Below are 20406 nucleotides of genomic sequence, written 5' to 3' on the forward strand. Positions count from 1 at the left end.
TTTAAATTAATTAAAATTTGATTAAGAAGGATTAAAAAAGATAAGTGTAAGAAATTAAAGAAATTATAAAGGCTAGGAAATATGTAATACCTATTGTGGCATCACACCAACCTTATGTCATTGTGTCAACAATTTAAATCGAAATAAGTTTCTATCTCTCTATTGAATTCTTGAATTAAGTTTTTTATATTTTTAAAAATTTCAATATAAAGTTTAAGATATATTTGGAAACATCAATCTTTTCTAATTTTTTTTTGTTACTTTCAACGTCAACTCTAGCATGAACACATTAAAAAAAAATCTACAAAGAGATAAATAAAATTCTTTACTACAAAATACCTAGTCACCATCTTAAATTGCAATAACTTTCAAACATATAAAAATTTCAAAAAAAAAAAAAAAAAAAAAAAAAAAAAAAAAAACATTGTTAGTTTATAATTAAAAATGGCCCTTTCAGTATACCAAACTTCATCTCTTTAGCTGCAAAATTTCTTTTTAAATACAAGTTTGATAGCTTATAATTTTCAAACTAACTATCATGCTACATTTTTTTTTTAATTCTGTGATACACTCTGCATACTTTTCTACACATCTTAATAATTTCAAGTTTTTAAGAATTGCAAAACAAAATGTATCAAAAAGTTCTATATCAGAAACAGCCGTGCTTTTGACTTTTTCAGGGATGAGAGTAGTCAGAAAGTAAAAAAGAGGAAATCCAAGAATGAATATATATATATATATATATACAAAAAATTGACAAAAAGAGTGAGATCCTTAAACTTGTAAACCATGTGATTATAAATCCTGATGATTAATTTTAAAATTGCATGAATATATAAATATTAATCACATGTCTTATTTTTAAATTGAGACAATATGAATCCCGCTATGAGGCTTTTAAATCACGTGAATATGAAACTCTATATAGAATTTTAAAGTATGCAGAAATACAAATCATGATGCGTAATTTTTAGAGCACGTAAACACGAATCACAATGCATAATTTTCAAACCGCATAAATACAAATCACAATGTCTAATTTTTAAGGCACGTTTAAGTACGAAAATCGATGTTTGATTTTACAAACGCAAAAACGTATCACGACATAGAATTTTAAGCTCGCATGAATACCAATCGCTACATAGGGTTTTAAAAAGCGTAAATACAAATTACTTTATTGGATTGGATTTCGTATAAATACGAAAATCGATGTTTGATATTACAACCGCAAAAACGAGTCATGACATAGGATTTTAAGCTCGCGTGAATACGAATCGCTACATAGGGTTTTAAAAGCGCGTAAATACAAATCGCTATATTGGATTTTTAAATCTCGTAAATAAGAATCGCAATGTACGATATTTAAATCGCCTGAATAAGACTCGCAACGTTCAACTTTTAAATCAGGCAAATACGAAAATCGATGTTTGATAATATAATAGCGATTTTAAAAATGCATAAATGCAAAACGCGATATTGGATTTTTAAATCTCGTAACTAAGAATCCTAATGTGCGATGTTTGAATAGCGTAAATAAGAATCGCATAGCGCAACTTTTAAATCAGGTAAATAAGAAATCGATGATAGATATTAAAATCGCGAGAGACTGGACTTGTGATTTCTAAAAGGCTTGTTTGTATTGTTTTTGTTTAGACATAATAAATAAAAATTTACAAGATTAAGTGCATGAGCAAATAAATAATTTCACCCTAAATCCACCTCTATTATTTTATTTATTTTTTTTTTTTTCGTTTGCTTTCACGCCAGAATGAATTGATGACGTCTGAATTGCAAAAATACGAGCTATCCGACGGACGAATAAAAATACGGAAAATCTTATTTTCTGTGAAGAGAAAATAGCTAAAATAAGTAAAAATACGGAAGGGTTAGCAGCTAGGATGCAGTTTGAATTTTTTGTTTATCTTTGAAAATCGTAAATAAATATGATTATTTTATTTCAACGATTGAATTTTCAAAAAAAAAAAAAAAAAAAAAAAAAAAAAAAAAAAAAAAAAATCGGGATATTTATTTTAAGAAAAAACGAAACTTTTAGAGAATCCGAGTTTTTGATAAAAAGGCTGAAATTCGAAAGGCAAAAGCGAAAAAATCTCATCTCTGTGTAAGGTCAACCAGTTTTATCCCAAGGAAATGATTTTTTGAGAAACTTCAGAGGGAGGAATGAGGACTTCAATGCCTTCGCTCCGCGGAAAATTAAAATCCTCATAAAATATTTTAACTTGTTCAAAAAAATTTCCGCGGAAATTAGCGGGAAAAATGGAAAAATCTAAAAAAAAAGCGGAAATCCGCAAATCCGCGGAAGAATCTTATCCCTGCTTTTTAATATAGAGAGATTGCAACAGGTAGCTGCTTCAACTAACAGAATATAATATATTTTTGTCTTAAAAAAAGAATTAAAAAAGAAATGATTTTAAGAATTAAGAGAAATGATTTTACTTATTAAATAATGACAATAAAAACAAGGAAATTCAAGCACTTTTACAAATAATTGTAATAGCTAGCAGTTAATTTGTGACATTATAAATTAAAAAACTTTTTTTTATTTCGGATAGAATAATTTAAAGTTTAGGAATATTTCATAAACACATTAATTCTAACAACTGGAAACAAAGCAATTAAATTACCCTGACATGAGATAAAGGCATTCTTTTGTTTATAACCATCAACAAAATTTGCATTGATATAATCTGAATTGGGATCATCGTCCATAATAGGAAGCTTTACTCTACTATGATCATAACAGAGGACATCTGTGTATCGGTTTTTGGGCTGGTTTGCTTTTAACCTGAAAAGAAACAGAAAGAAAAAAAAATCATGCATTTTTTGCATACAAATTAAGTGAATTTTGATTTAAATTTTTAATAGCTTTTAATTTTTAGTTATTTTATAATAAATTTACTCAAAAATAATGTAAAATTGGAAAGGATACAATCAATAAACAAAAATTTTTAAGTTACATAAATCTTAGCAAACAAAACGGAAATTATTTTATTTACCCTTCCCTTTATAATACAGAATTTGTATTACTTAATTGTGAGTTAATATTTAAATAAACAATAAAACTAAATTTGGTATGCTCAGAAATAGATTTAGCATAGTCTTTCTGCATTAAATGAACAATCTTCATGGTCATTGAAGATAGGGCTCTATAATTTTGCAACCAATATCACGATGGTGGCAATAGCTGAAATATATCTATTGATATAATTTTGTTTAGAATTCCTAACAAGGTTTTCATGTAATTTATTTAATATGAAAAAGTCTAGACTCAATTATTATTCTTTTTCAAAGTAAACAATTGGAATAAAGTAAACAATTGGAATTGGAATAATAACATGATTTAAGGTAAAGTTACGCTCTTGCTTATGGATAGAGTAGTTTTAGAATAGTTAATAGAATAGTTCAGAAAACCTTTAAATGCAAAAAATATTTGTTGCATTTAAAGGTTTTCTAAAATAAATAATTTTCAGAAGTGGGATCGATGTCTTTTTTCAAACAACAAATTCAAAAAAGAATTTTATTATACATAAATCCTTTACTTCCTAAAATACAGAGATCACTTACTTTGATGTTTCAAATGTTCCATCAGGTGGAGCAGCCTTGAATTCTGCATATTCATGATATAGTCCTTTTCTACCTTTAGTACGGAGGTATTCTATGAACTCCTCCAGAGTTCTTCCTCCTCCAGTGTCTGATTGAGCAGAATCTTCCCAAATGGAAAGAGAGGCAGAGCTACTGGACAAATGCTTCTCATTGTCATCTTCCTCAGTGAAATCTGTCACAACAGATTCAGGTGTCAAGGGGCATGGCTCATCTGAATCTTTCTGAAAAAGAAAAAAAAAAGACTTATTAAAATTCTATTGTTGTCAGAAAATTTATAAATATGCACTGTGTAATAAAAAATATTCTTAAAAATATTAAGCAAACTTTTGAAGAAAGTATCTTTTCTGCAGAGTAAAAAAAAAAAATTGATTAGTAAAACCAATTACAGGGATTGTTAAAGTCTTTCAGCTTTAAAAAAAAAAAAAAAAAAAAAAAAAAAAGAAGAAGAATTTTAAGAATTACCAGGTCTGTCCAGGCCGAATTTACTACCGTTTAGGGGTGCCTTCACAAATTCAACTTTAGGAAATTTCACAAAAAACTTTTTCTTAAAATTTTATTTTTGTATCTCTTAAGAAACGCTAAATCCATATTTTGACCATATTTTTGTGTTGATTTTTTAATATAATTTTCTATTTTTCACAAATTATGTCCAAATTTTCACAAAATAAGTACCTCTCAGAAAAACCTAGACAGACCCTTGAATACACATCATAATAAATTGAAAAACATAATGAATTGAATCATATTTAGAACAAGAGAAAATTTAAGAAGAAAAAAATCTTACTAAAAAATAAATAAAAAGTGGTTAAAGTAATTTTTTTAAAATGAAACATACATTAAAAATTTCCTTTTCATTTTGAACAGTGAAAATTCACCTTGAAAAGATTAAATTTTTCAATCCAACAAACAAAAAAATTTCAATATTTAATATTAACAAAATACTAATAATAAATTAAGAAAAAGAATGCATTTAAAAAAAAAAGGAAACTAAAAATCACTCAAACACTTACAATTGCATCTTGAAGTAAATTCTCCTTTAAGTATTCTACCTCTTTTTCTCTTTCTTCAGAATTGTGTTTCTCATGAATGGAATTTTGATGGTCACTACTCGTCTCATCAATATCCATCTCGAGGTCATTAAAAGTTTGGAGTTGGAAAGCACTCAAATCAGTGATATTGCCATTAAAAGAAGTCCCATTCAAAATGGGACTAGGACTCAATGGTGAGTTAGATGTTTCTTCGGACTTACGATTAAGGGTAGATTTTAAGCAATGTTGCAGCCACAGTTTGTGGTCAACATGGAAAGAACCTCCCAAATCCAAAGGTAACGAAGCAATTGGAACATGTAGGCATAGTTGTGGGACACTTATCATAAACACCTGCAATGATTCAAGTTTAAAAGTGTGTATAAATTTGACAGAGAACTGATTTTTTTTAAAGCTATATGGATGCATAATTTTTCAATTTTACTTTGAGGAATCAAAATATAATTATTCCATATTTTTTTTATTGTTAGTCGAAAATGTCACATATATGTAATAGAAACTGCTAAATGTAATAAAATATAAAATATGTAATAGAAATTGCTAAATATGAATTAAGATAAAACAATGCATAGGATTTGGTGATAGAATGTGGTGATGGTACTTACAGGACAGTAGAGAGATTTCTATTTTATAAGTATGTTCTGATAATCTTAATCAAGTAATACCTTTATCAACATTAAACAGGTAATACCTTTATCAACATTAAATGGGTAATACCTTTATTAACATTGAGGGTAAAGTATTATAGGCAGACATTTATGAAGCACCTGCTTTGAAAAAACTTATGTTTCAACATAGTTTAAGAGATGTCTAGTTCTAAGACCTACTGCTAAGTTCCACACACGGTAAGTTAAGAGTTATCTAGTTATTGAATTTCAAGTTTATAACTAGATAATCTAATCACAAAACATTCAACATGTTTTTGATTTTGAGTATTTTATGATGCAGTTATATTATAATACTACCGCCAAGATATGATAATGTTAATACAATTTTTCATTAGTGATCTTAATGAAGTAGTGCAAAAGTAAGAACTACTATTTTGTTAGTCTGACTATTAAAATAAAGGTACAGCACAAAACTATCCAAGTAGATTAAGTAAATTTTTGCTTTATTTATGACAAAATTAAATACTAAAGAGTTCATTACTTTATATGAAAGATAAAAGGATCTGTCAGTTTAAGGTCGTTAAAGGTAATTAAAGAATTAAATATTTTTAAAGTAAAATAACTCAAATTTTACTGTACTACTACAATTTGCAATATAGAGCTATGCTAACTGCATTATCAAGCTAATGTTTATTTTAAAAAAATAATAATTAACTTAACAAGTTATTAAAGTTGTATTTTCATCAAATCAAAGAAAGACACTTTGATCTTTACTGATCATCATTGCTATATCAATTTAAAAACTAATTTATGATGCAATTTGTAACGAACTTATCCTCTTTGTCATAATTTAATTTATATAACTGAAGGATTGCAGGATGGTTTGTTTTGGTCCCCTTGTCATAAAATGTGAAACATTGGTAATTTTCCACTTCACTGGCACAAATAATGTTGGCTATTCAGTCTATTTTTTTCTTTTTTTTTAAAGTTGAATTTACTTGCACTTAGTAAGTTTGCATTATCGACTTTATTGTCTGCAATGGCAAACAGGAAAAGTACTAAAATATTGATAAGCTTCATTTCTAACTAAAATGTATAGTCTAATATGAAGTAAGTGAAAATAGAATTCAGTGGCAGATAGTTGAAATAAGCATTAACAAGCAGATGGTAAAGTTAGTATTTATTACATTTTATTGAAATTGCTAATTACACATAATTTTTAATATCAGCTAACTTGCATGCTATGTAACCCTTAACTGTAAAAAAAAAAGCAAGCTCAATAATTACTTTAAATTTTATTTGCTTTCTTTACTTTGCATTCAGTTTTGTCACATTATTTAACTAGTGGGTGTTAGTAAATAATTTCAGTTAAAAATTATAATTTTAAAGATTACATTTTCAAAATTATTTTCACTGAAAGCCCTCTTACATATTTTCATTTTCCTTTTAAAATATCCTGAACCTTTTGTTAAAAGTTAACATGAGTTGGCTATAAGAACATGTATGCTTTTCAATGCTATTCTTAAAAATTAAATAACTACTAAATATGAGGGCAAATTAAGATTGTATGACAATATCTATATGCAAATACTTAAATCTTGAAGCTAACTTCATGTCATCAAAAGAAAGGAGATAAAATACCAAAACACACATTTCATGAATTAGAAAAACATTTTGTACCTTCTGCACAGCTGCTCCTTCAGTTTGCTAAATGAAATATTTTAAGAAATTAGATTAAAACACAATTTCTGTTAAATGAGTTTTTTCTAAAACACAACTGCCTATTTCGTGCAAAAGTTCACAAAGGAAGGAGAAAACAGAAAGGGAGCAAATATCCTGGACAAAGTTGAAAATCATAAATGAAAGTTCAAAATTTCCATCAAGTCATTTCAAGAAGCATGCTATGTTTCATATCCATTTCAGGAGAAGGGAACAACCACAAAACTTAAAAATGTAAATCACAATAAATTTTATTGAATATTCCATGCAAAACAGACAAATGGAACAACGTCTATTTACGTCTACCAGGAAAATTATACAAACATTCAGTTTTATATTAATATGAAATTATAATTTTATACATGATGCAAACATTCTTTTTTTGTTTATTAAACTGTATTAAATTATTACAGGAATATACAGGATTTCTTTTAAATTTATTTATGTAACAGATAAACTTGGGATGATTAATCTATTCATTATTAGAGCAACAACAAATAGGACAAGAAGAAAAAAAAAGGATTTTAAAAAATATACAGATAAAATTAATAGATTGATAATATAAGATTTAACTATACAATTTATCAACAGAAGTTTCTTTGTTTAAGGTTTAGAATTTATAAAAATTACCACTTTGGTATCAATGTTAACTAAAAATTATAAATTTTTAAACGAGGAAAAAAAATCACACTGTTACTTAGCAAACTGCAGTAACTTTTTACATAGCAGACGACAATTTCAGTTCATCAAACCATAATGAAAATTAACCTTTTTTAAGATTTATCAACAAAATACTGGTTTATTTCTTTTAGTCGATGTCTTTTTTTTATTTTATTTAGGTTTGCTTAGATTACTTACAGATTTTATTTAATAAAATAACTTAAATATTGTCACATATAAAAAGTTTTGAAATTTTTTTGTTATTAAGTTAGTAAACTATAATAACTGATATGAACTAAATACTATAATATTTTATTTTTGATTAAACATAAAGATAAACAATTCATTTTTTTTTTACATAAGGTTTTGAGAAATGAGTAAATAACTAATATATAAAAATTGGAAAGTTGTAAAAAGGGATCACATTTTTATAACTGATTATTTAAAAGATTTATTACTTGCATATTGATTAAAAATTGTAGTGATCATGTAAAATCAGCCATGTGCCAAATCTGTTGATTTTTTATAAAATATTTGTATTGTACTTGTAAATATGAAACATATATTTTTTTCTTCCAAAGAAATATTTGTCGCATGCATTGAACAGCAAATCACTTTTTTTTACACAGTATTTCAATTTCGTCAATTCTTGCCCTTTCCTATAGACACTAGGCTAGAAATTTTAAACACATGCTGTAAAAATAAAAAGCCTAACTTCGAAAGGTCATAAAGGTAATCAATTGAAAGGTCTATTTCTTATCTTTGCAGAGGTATTTGAAATTTTTTCTGCTACAATTAGGAAAAGGTTGCAACCATTTATACATATATGCAAGTTTTTCATTCTCTATGAAACGTTCAGTTATTTAAATGTCTATAAATAGGACTGTTTTCAAATCAAAATACTAAAAATTGGTACAATTACTTAGTTTATCAAGAGTGACCAATACACAAAATGTCAATAAAATCTAGGAGATTGTGGAGACAGTCCAAAAGTGATAGCTCAAATGCGGTTAACTCATTTATCGAATTAATTTTACAAAGCACTTAGTGTTTTATCCCATTTCAAAATAACAATTATTAATGAAATATGGCACATCAAGGAATTTGTAGATTACAAGACATTTTACAGCAAAACAAAATTGTGCAAAAATTCCAAGTTAATTTCAAACCATTTTTTATAAAAATTGGAATGCAGATTTTTCCTAGACTTTAACACTAAGAGACAAGAGAACACCCTCAAGAAACCCTTGAACGAAAGGTTGTGGACAGAGGCAACACTCAAAAGATTTCACTCAAAGATAATTACAAGACAAACATATAGTCAATATGACATTAATCTTTATATAATTTTCATGATTAAACAAGCGATTCTTTTTTTTTTTAATATTAATTCATAATACAAATAGAATGTGAGTCATTGTGCACAGTATTTTAAAATTTGTTAGAAATTTTTATTTTCTTAAAATTACAGCAATACTATCATGTAAAATACATTATTTAAAGAGTGAGAGGTTTTATATTATTAAAAAATTTTAGGTTTTTGAAAAATTTTATTACTGCATTGTATATGATAAAAAAATTTCTAAGCATTAGTTTAAACAAAAATAAAAAAATTTAAATATATAAGTGACAAACATATAGTCATGAATTATAATAATCTTTACAAAATTATCGGTTACATAGATTTTTTGCTTTAAATGTTTGATAAAAATTTAATGGTATTTAAGTTATGTGTTATTTCGCAACCTTTATAAAGCAAAGCTTTTATTATTTATTCCTCATCAGAGAGTCTGTGCCATAGAATGATACTCAAGTTTTTTAAAGAACAAAACATAAAAAAATTAACCTGAAATCCAAAATTAAGTACACACAATCCTACGTCTAAATTACGAAAACAAAGTTTTCAATACTTACTCTATCTCTTAATTTTTCTCTTAAAAATAGTTGGAAAATTCGGAATGGTGCTTTGAACCACAATGGAGCAGCAACTATAAGAACCTTTTTCAGACGAGCAGGATAACCACCCTGGATTGTGAATTCGAAATATAAATAAATAAAAAACAGAATAGTCTAACACAAATTTGAATGAAAACGCAGAATGTGGTAGATATCAATATTTAAATATAACACAGCCAAATTTTGTAATGTGAATAACTTTAAAATTTCTATTTAATTAATTTCTATGAAATCACACATAATTTAATGCTTTCCTTAAACATATATTTTTTAAAATAATTTTCTTGGAAAAAAGCTCTAAAGCACTGTAATCAAATAAAAGATATAGAATAAAACCGAAAGTAAAATGTAGAAAACTTATGCTCAAAAAGGAGCTAGATTTTATTTTTTACCTAAGTTGTTAAATCAGGTCTTGAACAGATCTTACGGAAGCGACATGAAAAAGTGAGGAATATTTGTTAAGAATTACAAACGAAAAATGAAGAAGTACAAACGAAAAATGAAGAAGTAATTTTCCCCCTTTATTAAAAAAAGTTTACTATTACAAGACATATTTTAAATAGATGCCACATTTTATATGTAACCTAGATTCTGCCTTACATTAGTTATTCTGCCCAACCTTAGCTCTCTTATTATTTGAAATTGTGAGCATTACAATAGTTCATTGAAGAAAAAATTTTTTTTAAAATAATAAAGACTATTATTTTTCATGGCATATAACAATAATAATGTTTATTTACATTATTATTTTATTAACGTTCAAAATTTAAAGCAGAGAAGAAATGTATATATAAACAGACCTACCAACTTCTATCTCTTTTAGCAACAAAGATTTCTCAAATGTAAAAAGCTGTAGCTGTAGTAACTTTACATTAAATTTGATACAAGTTTAAACATCTTGATATTTAAATTACCCAAAAAATTTATAGTGAAGCCCTGATAAATATGTAATGTTATTAAGAGCTTCTGAACGATTTAAAAAAAATTGATAATGTAATTGTTATTTCATTACAGTGTGGAAAGTTAGTAGTTCAATATTGCACAAATTGCTTTAATAAATATAAGAAACTTAAAAAATATTAAGCCTGAATAAATAAAAATAGTATAACAGCAATAAAAATGACTTAAATAAAAATGATTAAATAAAATGAAGCTTCATAGCTTTGAAACCATAGCCAATGAAACACCATAGCTTAACTAAATTATGTTCGAATTAATATAAAAATCGTAGGGAAAAAAACCCCATCTAAACTTACCTTCAGTAAATTTAAAATCTTTTGGCTCAACTCATAATCAAAATTAGCATACCTTGATCCTGTCATATTGTAAATAAATACAATTCCACGTCTCTGAGTTTCTATGCTGTAATATGAAAATTTTACATTAGGAAACAGCCAACAGGTATGTTCCAACTATATATCAATTTTTAGAATTGAATGTGAATAAAATATTAGTTTTAATACCTCTCTAAAGCACAATCTAGTTGGTATATAACACCTTGTAGAGTGATCTGATGAGATGTTTCCATTGGCACATGCTTGCTGGCAGTAAATATAGCTATAGCAGCACCACTGTTGTCTCTAACAGGCTAAGTAACATATATTCAAGTAAACATATGATTTTTAAATATAATCTAATTATCACTGAATAATATTTTTTTAAAAAAAAGGTTTCCTTCTATTTATGACATTAAATAATACTTAAGATTTTAAAAATATGAAGAAAATAAAAACAAAAAAAGGCTAAATTTTTCAATATACAGTAGAGAACCGATTATCCGGAACGATCGGGACCATCGCGATTCCGGATAACTGATTTTTTCGGTTTTCTGGTTCGGTACAAAACGGCTTTTTTTTTTATTGTTTATCAAACTTAACTTTAAAAATATTATTTAGAAATAGTTTTAAAAAGAAGAAAAAATGATGAAGTCATGCATAATACATAAGTTTAATAAGATAAAGAGGAGAAAAAAATGAAATTAAAAACATATACAGAAATATATACTTTCTTCCCTTTCTTTTCTCATCCAGAAATGGGGTGAAAATTTATGGAATTTCGTTCCGGTTTTCAGGATAAGAAGTTCTGTACTGTATTACGAAATATAAGCTTCAAAAATTCATATAATACTATATTATGTTTACGAAATATTTCATAACACACAAATTAATCGCTAAGACAAAATCTTATATCAAGCCTTTATTTCAATACAATAACATTAAATGTTAAAAAAATTTTTGACCTTTAAATGAGTGATACAGACCAGTATTGTAAATTTTCCAGTTTCCAGCTCACTTCTTAACGTATCACTGGTAGGATCAAATCTAATTAACCCTTCACGTCTTCGCATCACCTGTCATAGAAACAAAATTATGAATCAAATCATAGATAGTATGTGTATCAATAATATAAATATATAAACAATGACGTTTGTATTAAAGATGGGAAAGTACCAGTTACAAACTGACAAAACTAAATATAGTTACAAAAACATTATACTTTAAATATTAGATACACATCAATCTTAAAACAAAAGTCAGGGTAAGTAAATATTAACTAATTGCATTTATTGGAGCTGAAAGTTTATATAGAATTTATAAGGTTATTTTGAATTTTAGGTCCCTTGAATTGCAAACTTAAAAATAATTTTGGTCGTAAAATAAAGCAAAAGGTGATTCAAATCAAATACAAATATTTTATTTTTTTTATAAAAAAACACAATTATAATATGAACATAATTATTAATTAATTATTATGAAATAATTAAACATAATTATTACATAAGTCTGAAAATGTGAATCAGCTGTAGTTTTTTATTATTATTATTATTTAAGTAGTAACTAACAAAATAAAATATTCAATTAAAGTGAAATAAAATTTGATTAAACTACTATTCCTGTTTGGAATATACAAAATACCCTAAATAATAAAGTGTTAAAATTAATTATTACCCATAACATTTTATAAATCATTTTAATCAAATTGTAAAGACTACTTATTTTTATTAAAATTTAACACATTTTACATGGGAACATTTCGAAGAGTCAATAATAAAGCAATATATTTGCTGACAAATCAAAATTTTTTCATAAATATATACTCTTGTTGAACATTAAATTCTGTTTGATGTTAATAACTAACAAAGAAATAATATAAAAACATTTTAAAATAAAACATATCAAAATATATATCGTAAAATTTACTATTACTACTCATTTACTAGTGTATTATTAACTAAGCAAAACAATAAAAAATAAGGGAGATTAATTATTTAAATATGTCACATAAAATTTAACTAAATAATGTAAGAAAAGTAGTAAAATTCTCTATGGCAAGGCAGGAAGAATGTGACAGCTTCAAATATCTGAGAACTGAGACTGATCCAAAGCAAACTGCTACAGACAAGCATACAGAGATTAAAGTCACCAGCTACAAAATAGAGCTAATTTAGAATTAATTCAAAGGAATTGGAAAAGGACAGTAACTTCATGGAGATACGCCGAGGCGTTTATGATTTGAAACATTAAATTTTAATATGTGCGGCATATCTAATGAGATGGTCTGTTTGTTTTTGTTTTTTTCTTTAACTACTTGAGTTTTGAAATTACAATCAATAATACTTTAAAGAATTCACAATGCAGGGGAAAAATAGTTTACAAGAATGTAACAAAAGCACAACACACGCTCTTCCTTTCAACAAAAGAAGACATTACTGAATTCCCCTCTCACAATGACCTCGCGAATAGTTCCTTACGAGGATGGACGGAAGTACAATTTCCCCTCCTCCTTTCTTCTGCTGCAGGTGTGAAGAAAAAAAAAAGAAAGAAAATTATGCAAGTTATTTTCTAATATAAATGAGTGAGGCGAAATGCTTAAATTATCTATCTTGAAGGCCAAGTTCATCCCCACTTTTAGCTGAAGGTCAACTTTATTATTTTTATTATATATATCTGAGACTCGGAAATACTTGTGTTGCATTTGAATTGCAAACAATTGTACACAGAACAATTTTGTGTTCTTTTGAAAAGCTATTGAAATGCATAATATTCTAATCCTATATTCTAGGGTGGCGCATCTCATGAAATTACAATATTTACAGTTCTTCTTTCAGTTAGTACTACTATAAAAAAGATACTAGGTACAGCAGCAAATAGATAATGCACTGATTAGGCTATATCAGTTAATTAAATTTGACTTTCTTTTAAAACTAATTTTATAATTTTAAAAATAATTTATATAAATCAAACTTGCTAATTTAATGATGTATTCATTGAAAGTATTTGATCTTTTATGTATTAAGTACAAAATATCAAATACATTGATACAAATATTACCTTATATCTCAGATGGTTTGATAAAAAAAAGTTTTAACAGATTAAAACTGCTTCAAAATGGGTTAGCATTTAAAAAGTGTGTATATTAAAATAAAAATATACATTCCATCACAAATTATAAATGAAAAAAAGCTCAGCATCATTACCTCATGTGATTCAAATAAAGCCACAGCACGACAAATGTCAAATTTCCTGGCCATCATAAACTTGATAGCAGTGGATTTATTCCAAGTCTTTTTATCCCCATTGCTATGTAAATGTAACTCTTTAATAATGGCAATGAACTCTTTTACAGCCTAAAAAACAAAAGTTAAGGTAATTCAACCATGGCGATATAAGAACGAACAAACTTTACAAAACATGATTTACATAACATAAAATATGAAATTAAACTAAACCTCTAAGCAGATCTTAATGAGAACTTGTTAGTTAAAAAAGACCTTTTTCAAGCATACACATTAATTTGAAAAATAGTTTAAATTAATTATTCAAATCGGAATATAAAAAAAACTACTAACCGTTTCTTCAGCTTCAGTCAATATGTCTTCCATTTTTCAAAATGTTTCACTCCTAAAAAATTAAAACTCCAAAAATTGAACATTTTAGTCTTAAACTTTTTTTCAATTACTACAAAAATAGAATTACTAAGAATTAAAAACATTAGAGAAATGAAAAAAATCAGAATTAACTTCAAAATAAGACTATTATCAACCATAAAACAAAAAGTCATGCACTGTTTATGTCTAACTTCTGGGTCCAAATATAAACTGAATAAAAATTTGCATGCCTTATTGCAATATTAGTGAAGTTTCTCAGTAAAAGTGTGAGAAAGAAAATCTGATGCCAACTTGAAAAGGAATTTAACAGTTAATAACTAAAATTTATAGTTTACATTTTAAATGCAAACTAAATTAGATTAGCTTTTAAAATGGAAGTATGATCCAGATTAACACTTGTATGTATGTGAAAATATTCCACAATACAAGTTTTTATAATAGAAAGAAAAATTAAGAATTATTTAAATTTGAATAATTTAGACTGAAAGGAATAATTTAGACTGAAAGGTATCATTTACTACACAGAATATAATATTTGCTGTATGCTATTCTACCAGTTTTTAAATATTTAAAACAAAAAATGATGATACAGTAGGGAACCGATTATCCGGAACGATCGGGACCATCGCTATTCCGGATAACTGACTTTTCCGGTTTTCTGAATCGCTACAAAAAGCCGTTTTTTTTATTGTTAAACCCAACTAAAAAAAATGTTTTGGAAATAATCTTAAAAAGAAGAAAAAACGATGAAGTAATACACTAATGATTATTTCCAAAATGATGGTAAGGTAAACATCTTACAAAAAAGAAAGAAAAATCCTAAAATCTTACAAGGAAAAAAAAAATTTTTTTTTTAAAAAATGGCGAGAAAATTTATCGAATTTCGTTCGATAATTCGACAAAAGAATTTCGTTCGCTCGTTTCCGGTTTTCTGATTTCCGGATAACGGGTTCTGTACTGTACAAGTTTCGAGTGACCTTTAATACAACTTGTAACGTATCCAGACATGCTGAACTGTAGCAAAGCTATTTCGTAGTAACAGAGATGATTTTTCCCAGTAACTGAGATATATTCTTATATTTTTATGCACCTCAGATAATTTCTAATTCACATTTTTACTCTCCAAGTTATACTTTCCAAAATCTTCATTCATTTAATTACAGTAATTTTGGGAATTATATTTTTAGAAGCTTCCAAACAGAAGGTTTTTTACAGTGTCGGGTTGTCAGCCCCGACTAAAAACAACCCTGACGAACCAGGGTGTCAGGTGCCTCTTCTCTGATCTGACTGGCTTGGATGACCCTACCAGTAGCTAAGCTATCACAGGCATAGCTCTCTGACTGAATGTAGAAAACACAAACCATATCACCACATTAAGGTGAGAATACCAGAAAATTAAGGTGAGAATACCAGAACTGTACCAAATCTTAAATGATTTGGATGTACCAGGAAAAATAATAAAACTTGTTAAAATAACTTTGCTACCCACAGAATGCAATAAAAGTTTTCAAGAAATGCTGGAATCAATACAAGGTTAAGATAGTGTGATCCAAGTGAAAATCAATAAACTGCCGTAAATGCAATCGGAACATTACATCGATTTACAATTACTATCGGCGTAAATTGAGTGCCCCAAAAAGTGATTATCTAATTGGATGGTTCAAACATTACATATAAATTTCTGTAAAAAAGAAAAACATTTTTTTTTCACTTTTCAAAAGAAAATTCTTTCTGCAAGAGCTCAATAATGTTCTGTGACAATGCTGCCATGTCGCTGCGATTCTGCCACAGGGTTTATAACTGTATGCAAAAAAAATTTCAATTTCGCTCAAAAAGTTCTGGAGATATTGCTAAATACGCAAAAAGTAAAATCAACATTAAAGAGTCCAAACTTTGAATCTCTTTTTTGACCAAACTATGGGGATCATAGTTCCCTATAAGACCTACTCCCTATATTATGGGGTTCAAAAATTCAAATCCATTGGAAAAAAACAATATGTTTCTTCAGAGAAGTACATTTTTGTGTCCGATTTCGTCATTTAAAATATCGTCTGCACTTATTAATTAGCATATTGATTACTCACCCTCTTGAGTCATTAAGATTGAGACCTAGAACGTGAGGATTCGATTATTCAATGGAAAGTTATACAGGGTGGCCTGTTTTTTTTTTCTTCTAGTGCACTGTACATGAATATTTTAAATTTCCTAACTACATATTATTTTATTACATTATAATAGTTTTAGTGCATCAACATTCTAGTCCATGCAGCTCAGCATCAAAAGAATAGTGTTGAATTTTCTTTTAAAATCATTTCATTAAAGAAATACTAAACCAAGTAACAAATAATAATAATAAAAATTTTTTAGGAGCCATTAGCTAATTCACATTAGTAATATGAATTAAGTTTTCGTAGTTGCTTATGATCATGCTTAGTTTGATCATCAGCATAAAAACTTCTTTCACCTAACTAATCTGAATCTAATTCACATTTCAAACTTAAATAAGACATGCAATAAGATATTGTACGTCCTCATAAATATAAGTAATACTAAGGCCAGAGATATTACTTGAAATAAATTAATAAATGTAAAATTTTAATTACATTAATTGAAACAACAAAAATAGTAGCAATGTAATATAATGAATTTTAGAGCTAGAAATAAAATAAACTGAAGTTTTTACTGATAGTACTTACCAAATTAGAAAAGGGAAAACAAGATGTAATTATATCATAATTCTTTAATTTCTAATTAGCTTTGGCAGTATAGTTTCCCTAGATTAATAAAATAAAACAATTGTTTTAGGAAATATTTATAAAATCTAAAAAAACAATTCATAACAATATTGAACAAAATAAAATAAATGAATAAAATAAAAAAATATCCAATAGCACAAAAAAATTTCGCTTTCATGCTACAATTTCAACATTTAATGCTGACTTGATTCATGCCGATTTCATCCTGAAATATTTACATCTGCCACTTTAATAAGGGGGCCAACTTGCAAATATTATTGATTCAATTTTGTAAATTTATATTTTTCAAAAATATTGAATTTTAATTTAGTGAGTCAAAATAATACACACAGAAGGTTTTTAAAATTAATTGATGGGTTTAATATCTCTAATTTTAAAAGAAATCGAGAAAAGAGAAATTTAAGTTTGTTTTGATGCAAACATATGCATAGACACACACATACCGAATTTACGTTTTTAGTCAGACTAGCCATAAAAAACGCATGAAGCAAGGTAAAGTAAAATCGGGGTAAAAAGTATATTTTTAGATGAACTAGTAGAAAAAATATTAAATTTTTAAGTGTTTTTTGTTTTTTTGATACAACTATAACAATATCCCTTTCAATATTTAATACTACTGTTCACAAATTAGCTTTATGGTTTACACCCTAAAATGCTTTAGAGTTTTAATGCTTTTAAACTTTTGATTAGTTGTGAGTATATCCTCCGATATTTTGTGCCCATCTATATTGCTTTCCTCACTATCATCGGGATTAGGCATTAAATAAAATGTTGAAGAAGTTGAAAATCAAGGAACGTGTGGTGTAATGAATATACACATCATCAACTTTGAAAGATCTTAAATTGAATTATTGAGTAAAATTTTCAAGTAAGTACTTAAATTTATTAAATCTTTATATTTTCACATTGGTGTAACATAATGCATTGATGCAATTTAAATTGCAGTTTTTTTTTTACTCCCAAGTAATTGTTGTTTCCTTTAATGAGCTAATTAATAAGCTTTTAATTCTAGTTATTCAAAATAAATATAACTTCTTTACATATAAAAAAAAAGAGTTTTCCTAGGTGTTAATTGCACAATCTTTTATTATTTTAGCTTTGATGAATCAAATAAGCACAAACAAAAATGAAAAGCATAACTATCAGCATCAGCTAGTTCATCTTTCCTTAAAATTTAAAAAAAAATAAACATTTCGTATTTGTGTATATTAATATAACATCAATCAATACTAATCATTGATAATTTACAAGATTTTTAACCTTTTCATAAACAGATAATCAGCTAGTAATATATAAAAGTTTTTTATAGTTCGTTTTATAAAAGGTAGTATTTTTTTCTTTACTATTTCACATCACTTGAAAAACACTAAAATAACCATTTTTAATCATTACATTTACACTCTAAAATATCTAGTAATAATTTTTTCATTTAAAAAAAATTTATTAAATTAGCAGTTTAATTAACAATTAAATTCATGGTCATTACTTTTAATTTATGATTAGTGGTATATTTAAGTTTTGATCAGCAATACTTTTTGGTTAACAGAGAGCAAGGAATTTCAACTTTTTTTTATTATTTTAAACTAAATTTTATTTTTAAAATTTTTTATGTAATTTGAAAGAAAAGTAAAAAAGAGTTGGTGAAGTTCTATATTTTTTGGCAACTTTTTGCTTACGCCCGAATAATAGAAAAGTAATTTATCAGCATTTTGGTGTAAAATTATAAGATAAAAACTTTCAGTTTAAAATTTTGGATAGAAATAATTGTAAGATATACACAGAATAATTTTTAGATCCACAGATAAATTCACCACTTAATTATAAAATACGGCAATTTTTCCTCTATACTGGTGAAATACCAATACCATAATAAATAATACAGTTTGACATACATCATTTCTAACACCATTAAAAATCTGCAGAAAGACATGTTTTTTAAAAAAAAAAAACATCCTGATAAAACGGACAAAAATTAATAATAACAAGAGCTAATTTTTACATATTCATTTTCAAAAATCATTATGCTACTTTAAACACTTTTTCTTTTAATAATACTCAGTCATAAATATTAGCTGAACTGATTTTTTAGGCTTTCACAATTAAGCCTCTTAAAATTGAGACCGACAAGAATTTTATTTACGTGAATTCAAAAGAACAAATAAAAACATACATCACACTGATCACAGAAATTTTTTTTACAGCTGAAATATAAAAACAAATAATTTAATTCATCTCTAAACTATATAACAATAAATTTTATTGAATGTACAGAATTTTGAATCTCCATTCGTATCAACTTATTAACTAAAATATGATAAACAAAGAAAGAAATTATTAATTTTTAGATAACTACTATGAAAAGAAAACTAAAAGATGAGCTTTTATTTACATTGACATGTCTGGTAATGTCAAATTTGTACACTGACTGATACCTTTTAAACGGCGATCATGAATGAAAACTTTCACTCGACAATTTCACTTTGAGTAAATATTTTTGCCAGAAAATTAGAAATTAAATTATAGCTTACCGAGTTAAAATAAAATTATAACATTAAAATATATATTCTTCTAACATAATGTAATAAGAAGTTGATACCGATGCTGGTGTAGTAAAAATCGTATCGTTCCTCCTATGGATGGTTAACCGCGTAAAGCGAAGCGCAGATGGCGCTAGGGGTTAAGACTTCCGCGTTGCTACTTCCGTCTGATTTTTACGTTTTGCCTTAGCTTGAAAAAATGCACCATCCAATATTTCAGTTTACTTGCAGAGTTTTCAAAATAGCACGTTCCAACAATAATGTAACTTTCAGCTAAATAAACAACAGATGAATTCGAGAGAATTCGCAAATTTGCTATGATAGCTATTTTGAAAACTCATTATCCAGAGCCCAACAATGATGTTAATAAAATAAAAAAAATACAAATTTCAACCTAAGCTCAAGACATTGAAGGCCTAGCTTAGTATGGGTCACTCAACGGCTAGTTTAATATAACACCGTGGAAGCTAAAGGTATCGTTTGTTATTAAGCAAGGACAATATTCATCGTTCCAGGCCTGCTATGATGTTATGAAATATAGAAAGGATATGAGAAAAAATTTATAACGCAAAAGAAATGTATTTAACAATCAAATACTGATTGGATTTGTTTATT

At 26.7% G+C, this 20406-nt stretch overlaps 1 protein-coding gene across 8 annotated transcripts in view; it reads right to left on the reverse strand.

Annotated features, from left to right (window-relative positions):
• Nucleotides 1-19925, reverse strand: part of LOC107439027 (tyrosine-protein phosphatase non-receptor type 9) — a 28817-nt gene extending 8892 nt beyond the window's left edge. Inside the window, exons 1-12 of one of the 8 annotated variants that reach the window (XM_087167420.1) lie at nucleotides 19783-19900; nucleotides 17195-17272; nucleotides 14460-14511; nucleotides 14088-14237; nucleotides 11871-11960; nucleotides 11074-11198; nucleotides 10867-10972; nucleotides 9569-9679; nucleotides 6956-6982; nucleotides 4632-5000; nucleotides 3583-3842; nucleotides 2643-2803 (exon numbers count right to left, since the gene is read on the reverse strand). In XM_087167420.1, the coding sequence (XP_087023546.1) occupies nucleotides 2643-2803; nucleotides 3583-3842; nucleotides 4632-5000; nucleotides 6956-6982; nucleotides 9569-9679; nucleotides 10867-10972; nucleotides 11074-11198; nucleotides 11871-11960; nucleotides 14088-14237; nucleotides 14460-14492 (1432 nt within the window). In that variant the 5' untranslated portion in view covers nucleotides 14493-14511; nucleotides 17195-17272; nucleotides 19783-19900. Of the gene's footprint in view, nucleotides 1-2642; nucleotides 2804-3582; nucleotides 3843-4631; nucleotides 5001-6955; nucleotides 6983-9568; nucleotides 9680-10866; nucleotides 10973-11073; nucleotides 11199-11870; nucleotides 11961-14087; nucleotides 14238-14459; nucleotides 14512-17194; nucleotides 17273-19424 lie in introns of all 8 variants that reach the window. The other 7 variants (XM_071182918.2, XM_087167421.1, XM_087167422.1 and 4 more) reach the window with 7 other exon arrangements.
• Between the last annotated feature and the right edge of the window lie 481 nt (nucleotides 19926-20406).

The sequence above is a fragment of the Parasteatoda tepidariorum genome, chromosome 7, assembly GCF_982258835.1.
Source record: "Parasteatoda tepidariorum strain Cologne lab strain chromosome 7, Ptep-v5.0, whole genome shotgun sequence".
Taxonomy (NCBI): Eukaryota; Metazoa; Arthropoda; class Arachnida; order Araneae; family Theridiidae; genus Parasteatoda; species Parasteatoda tepidariorum.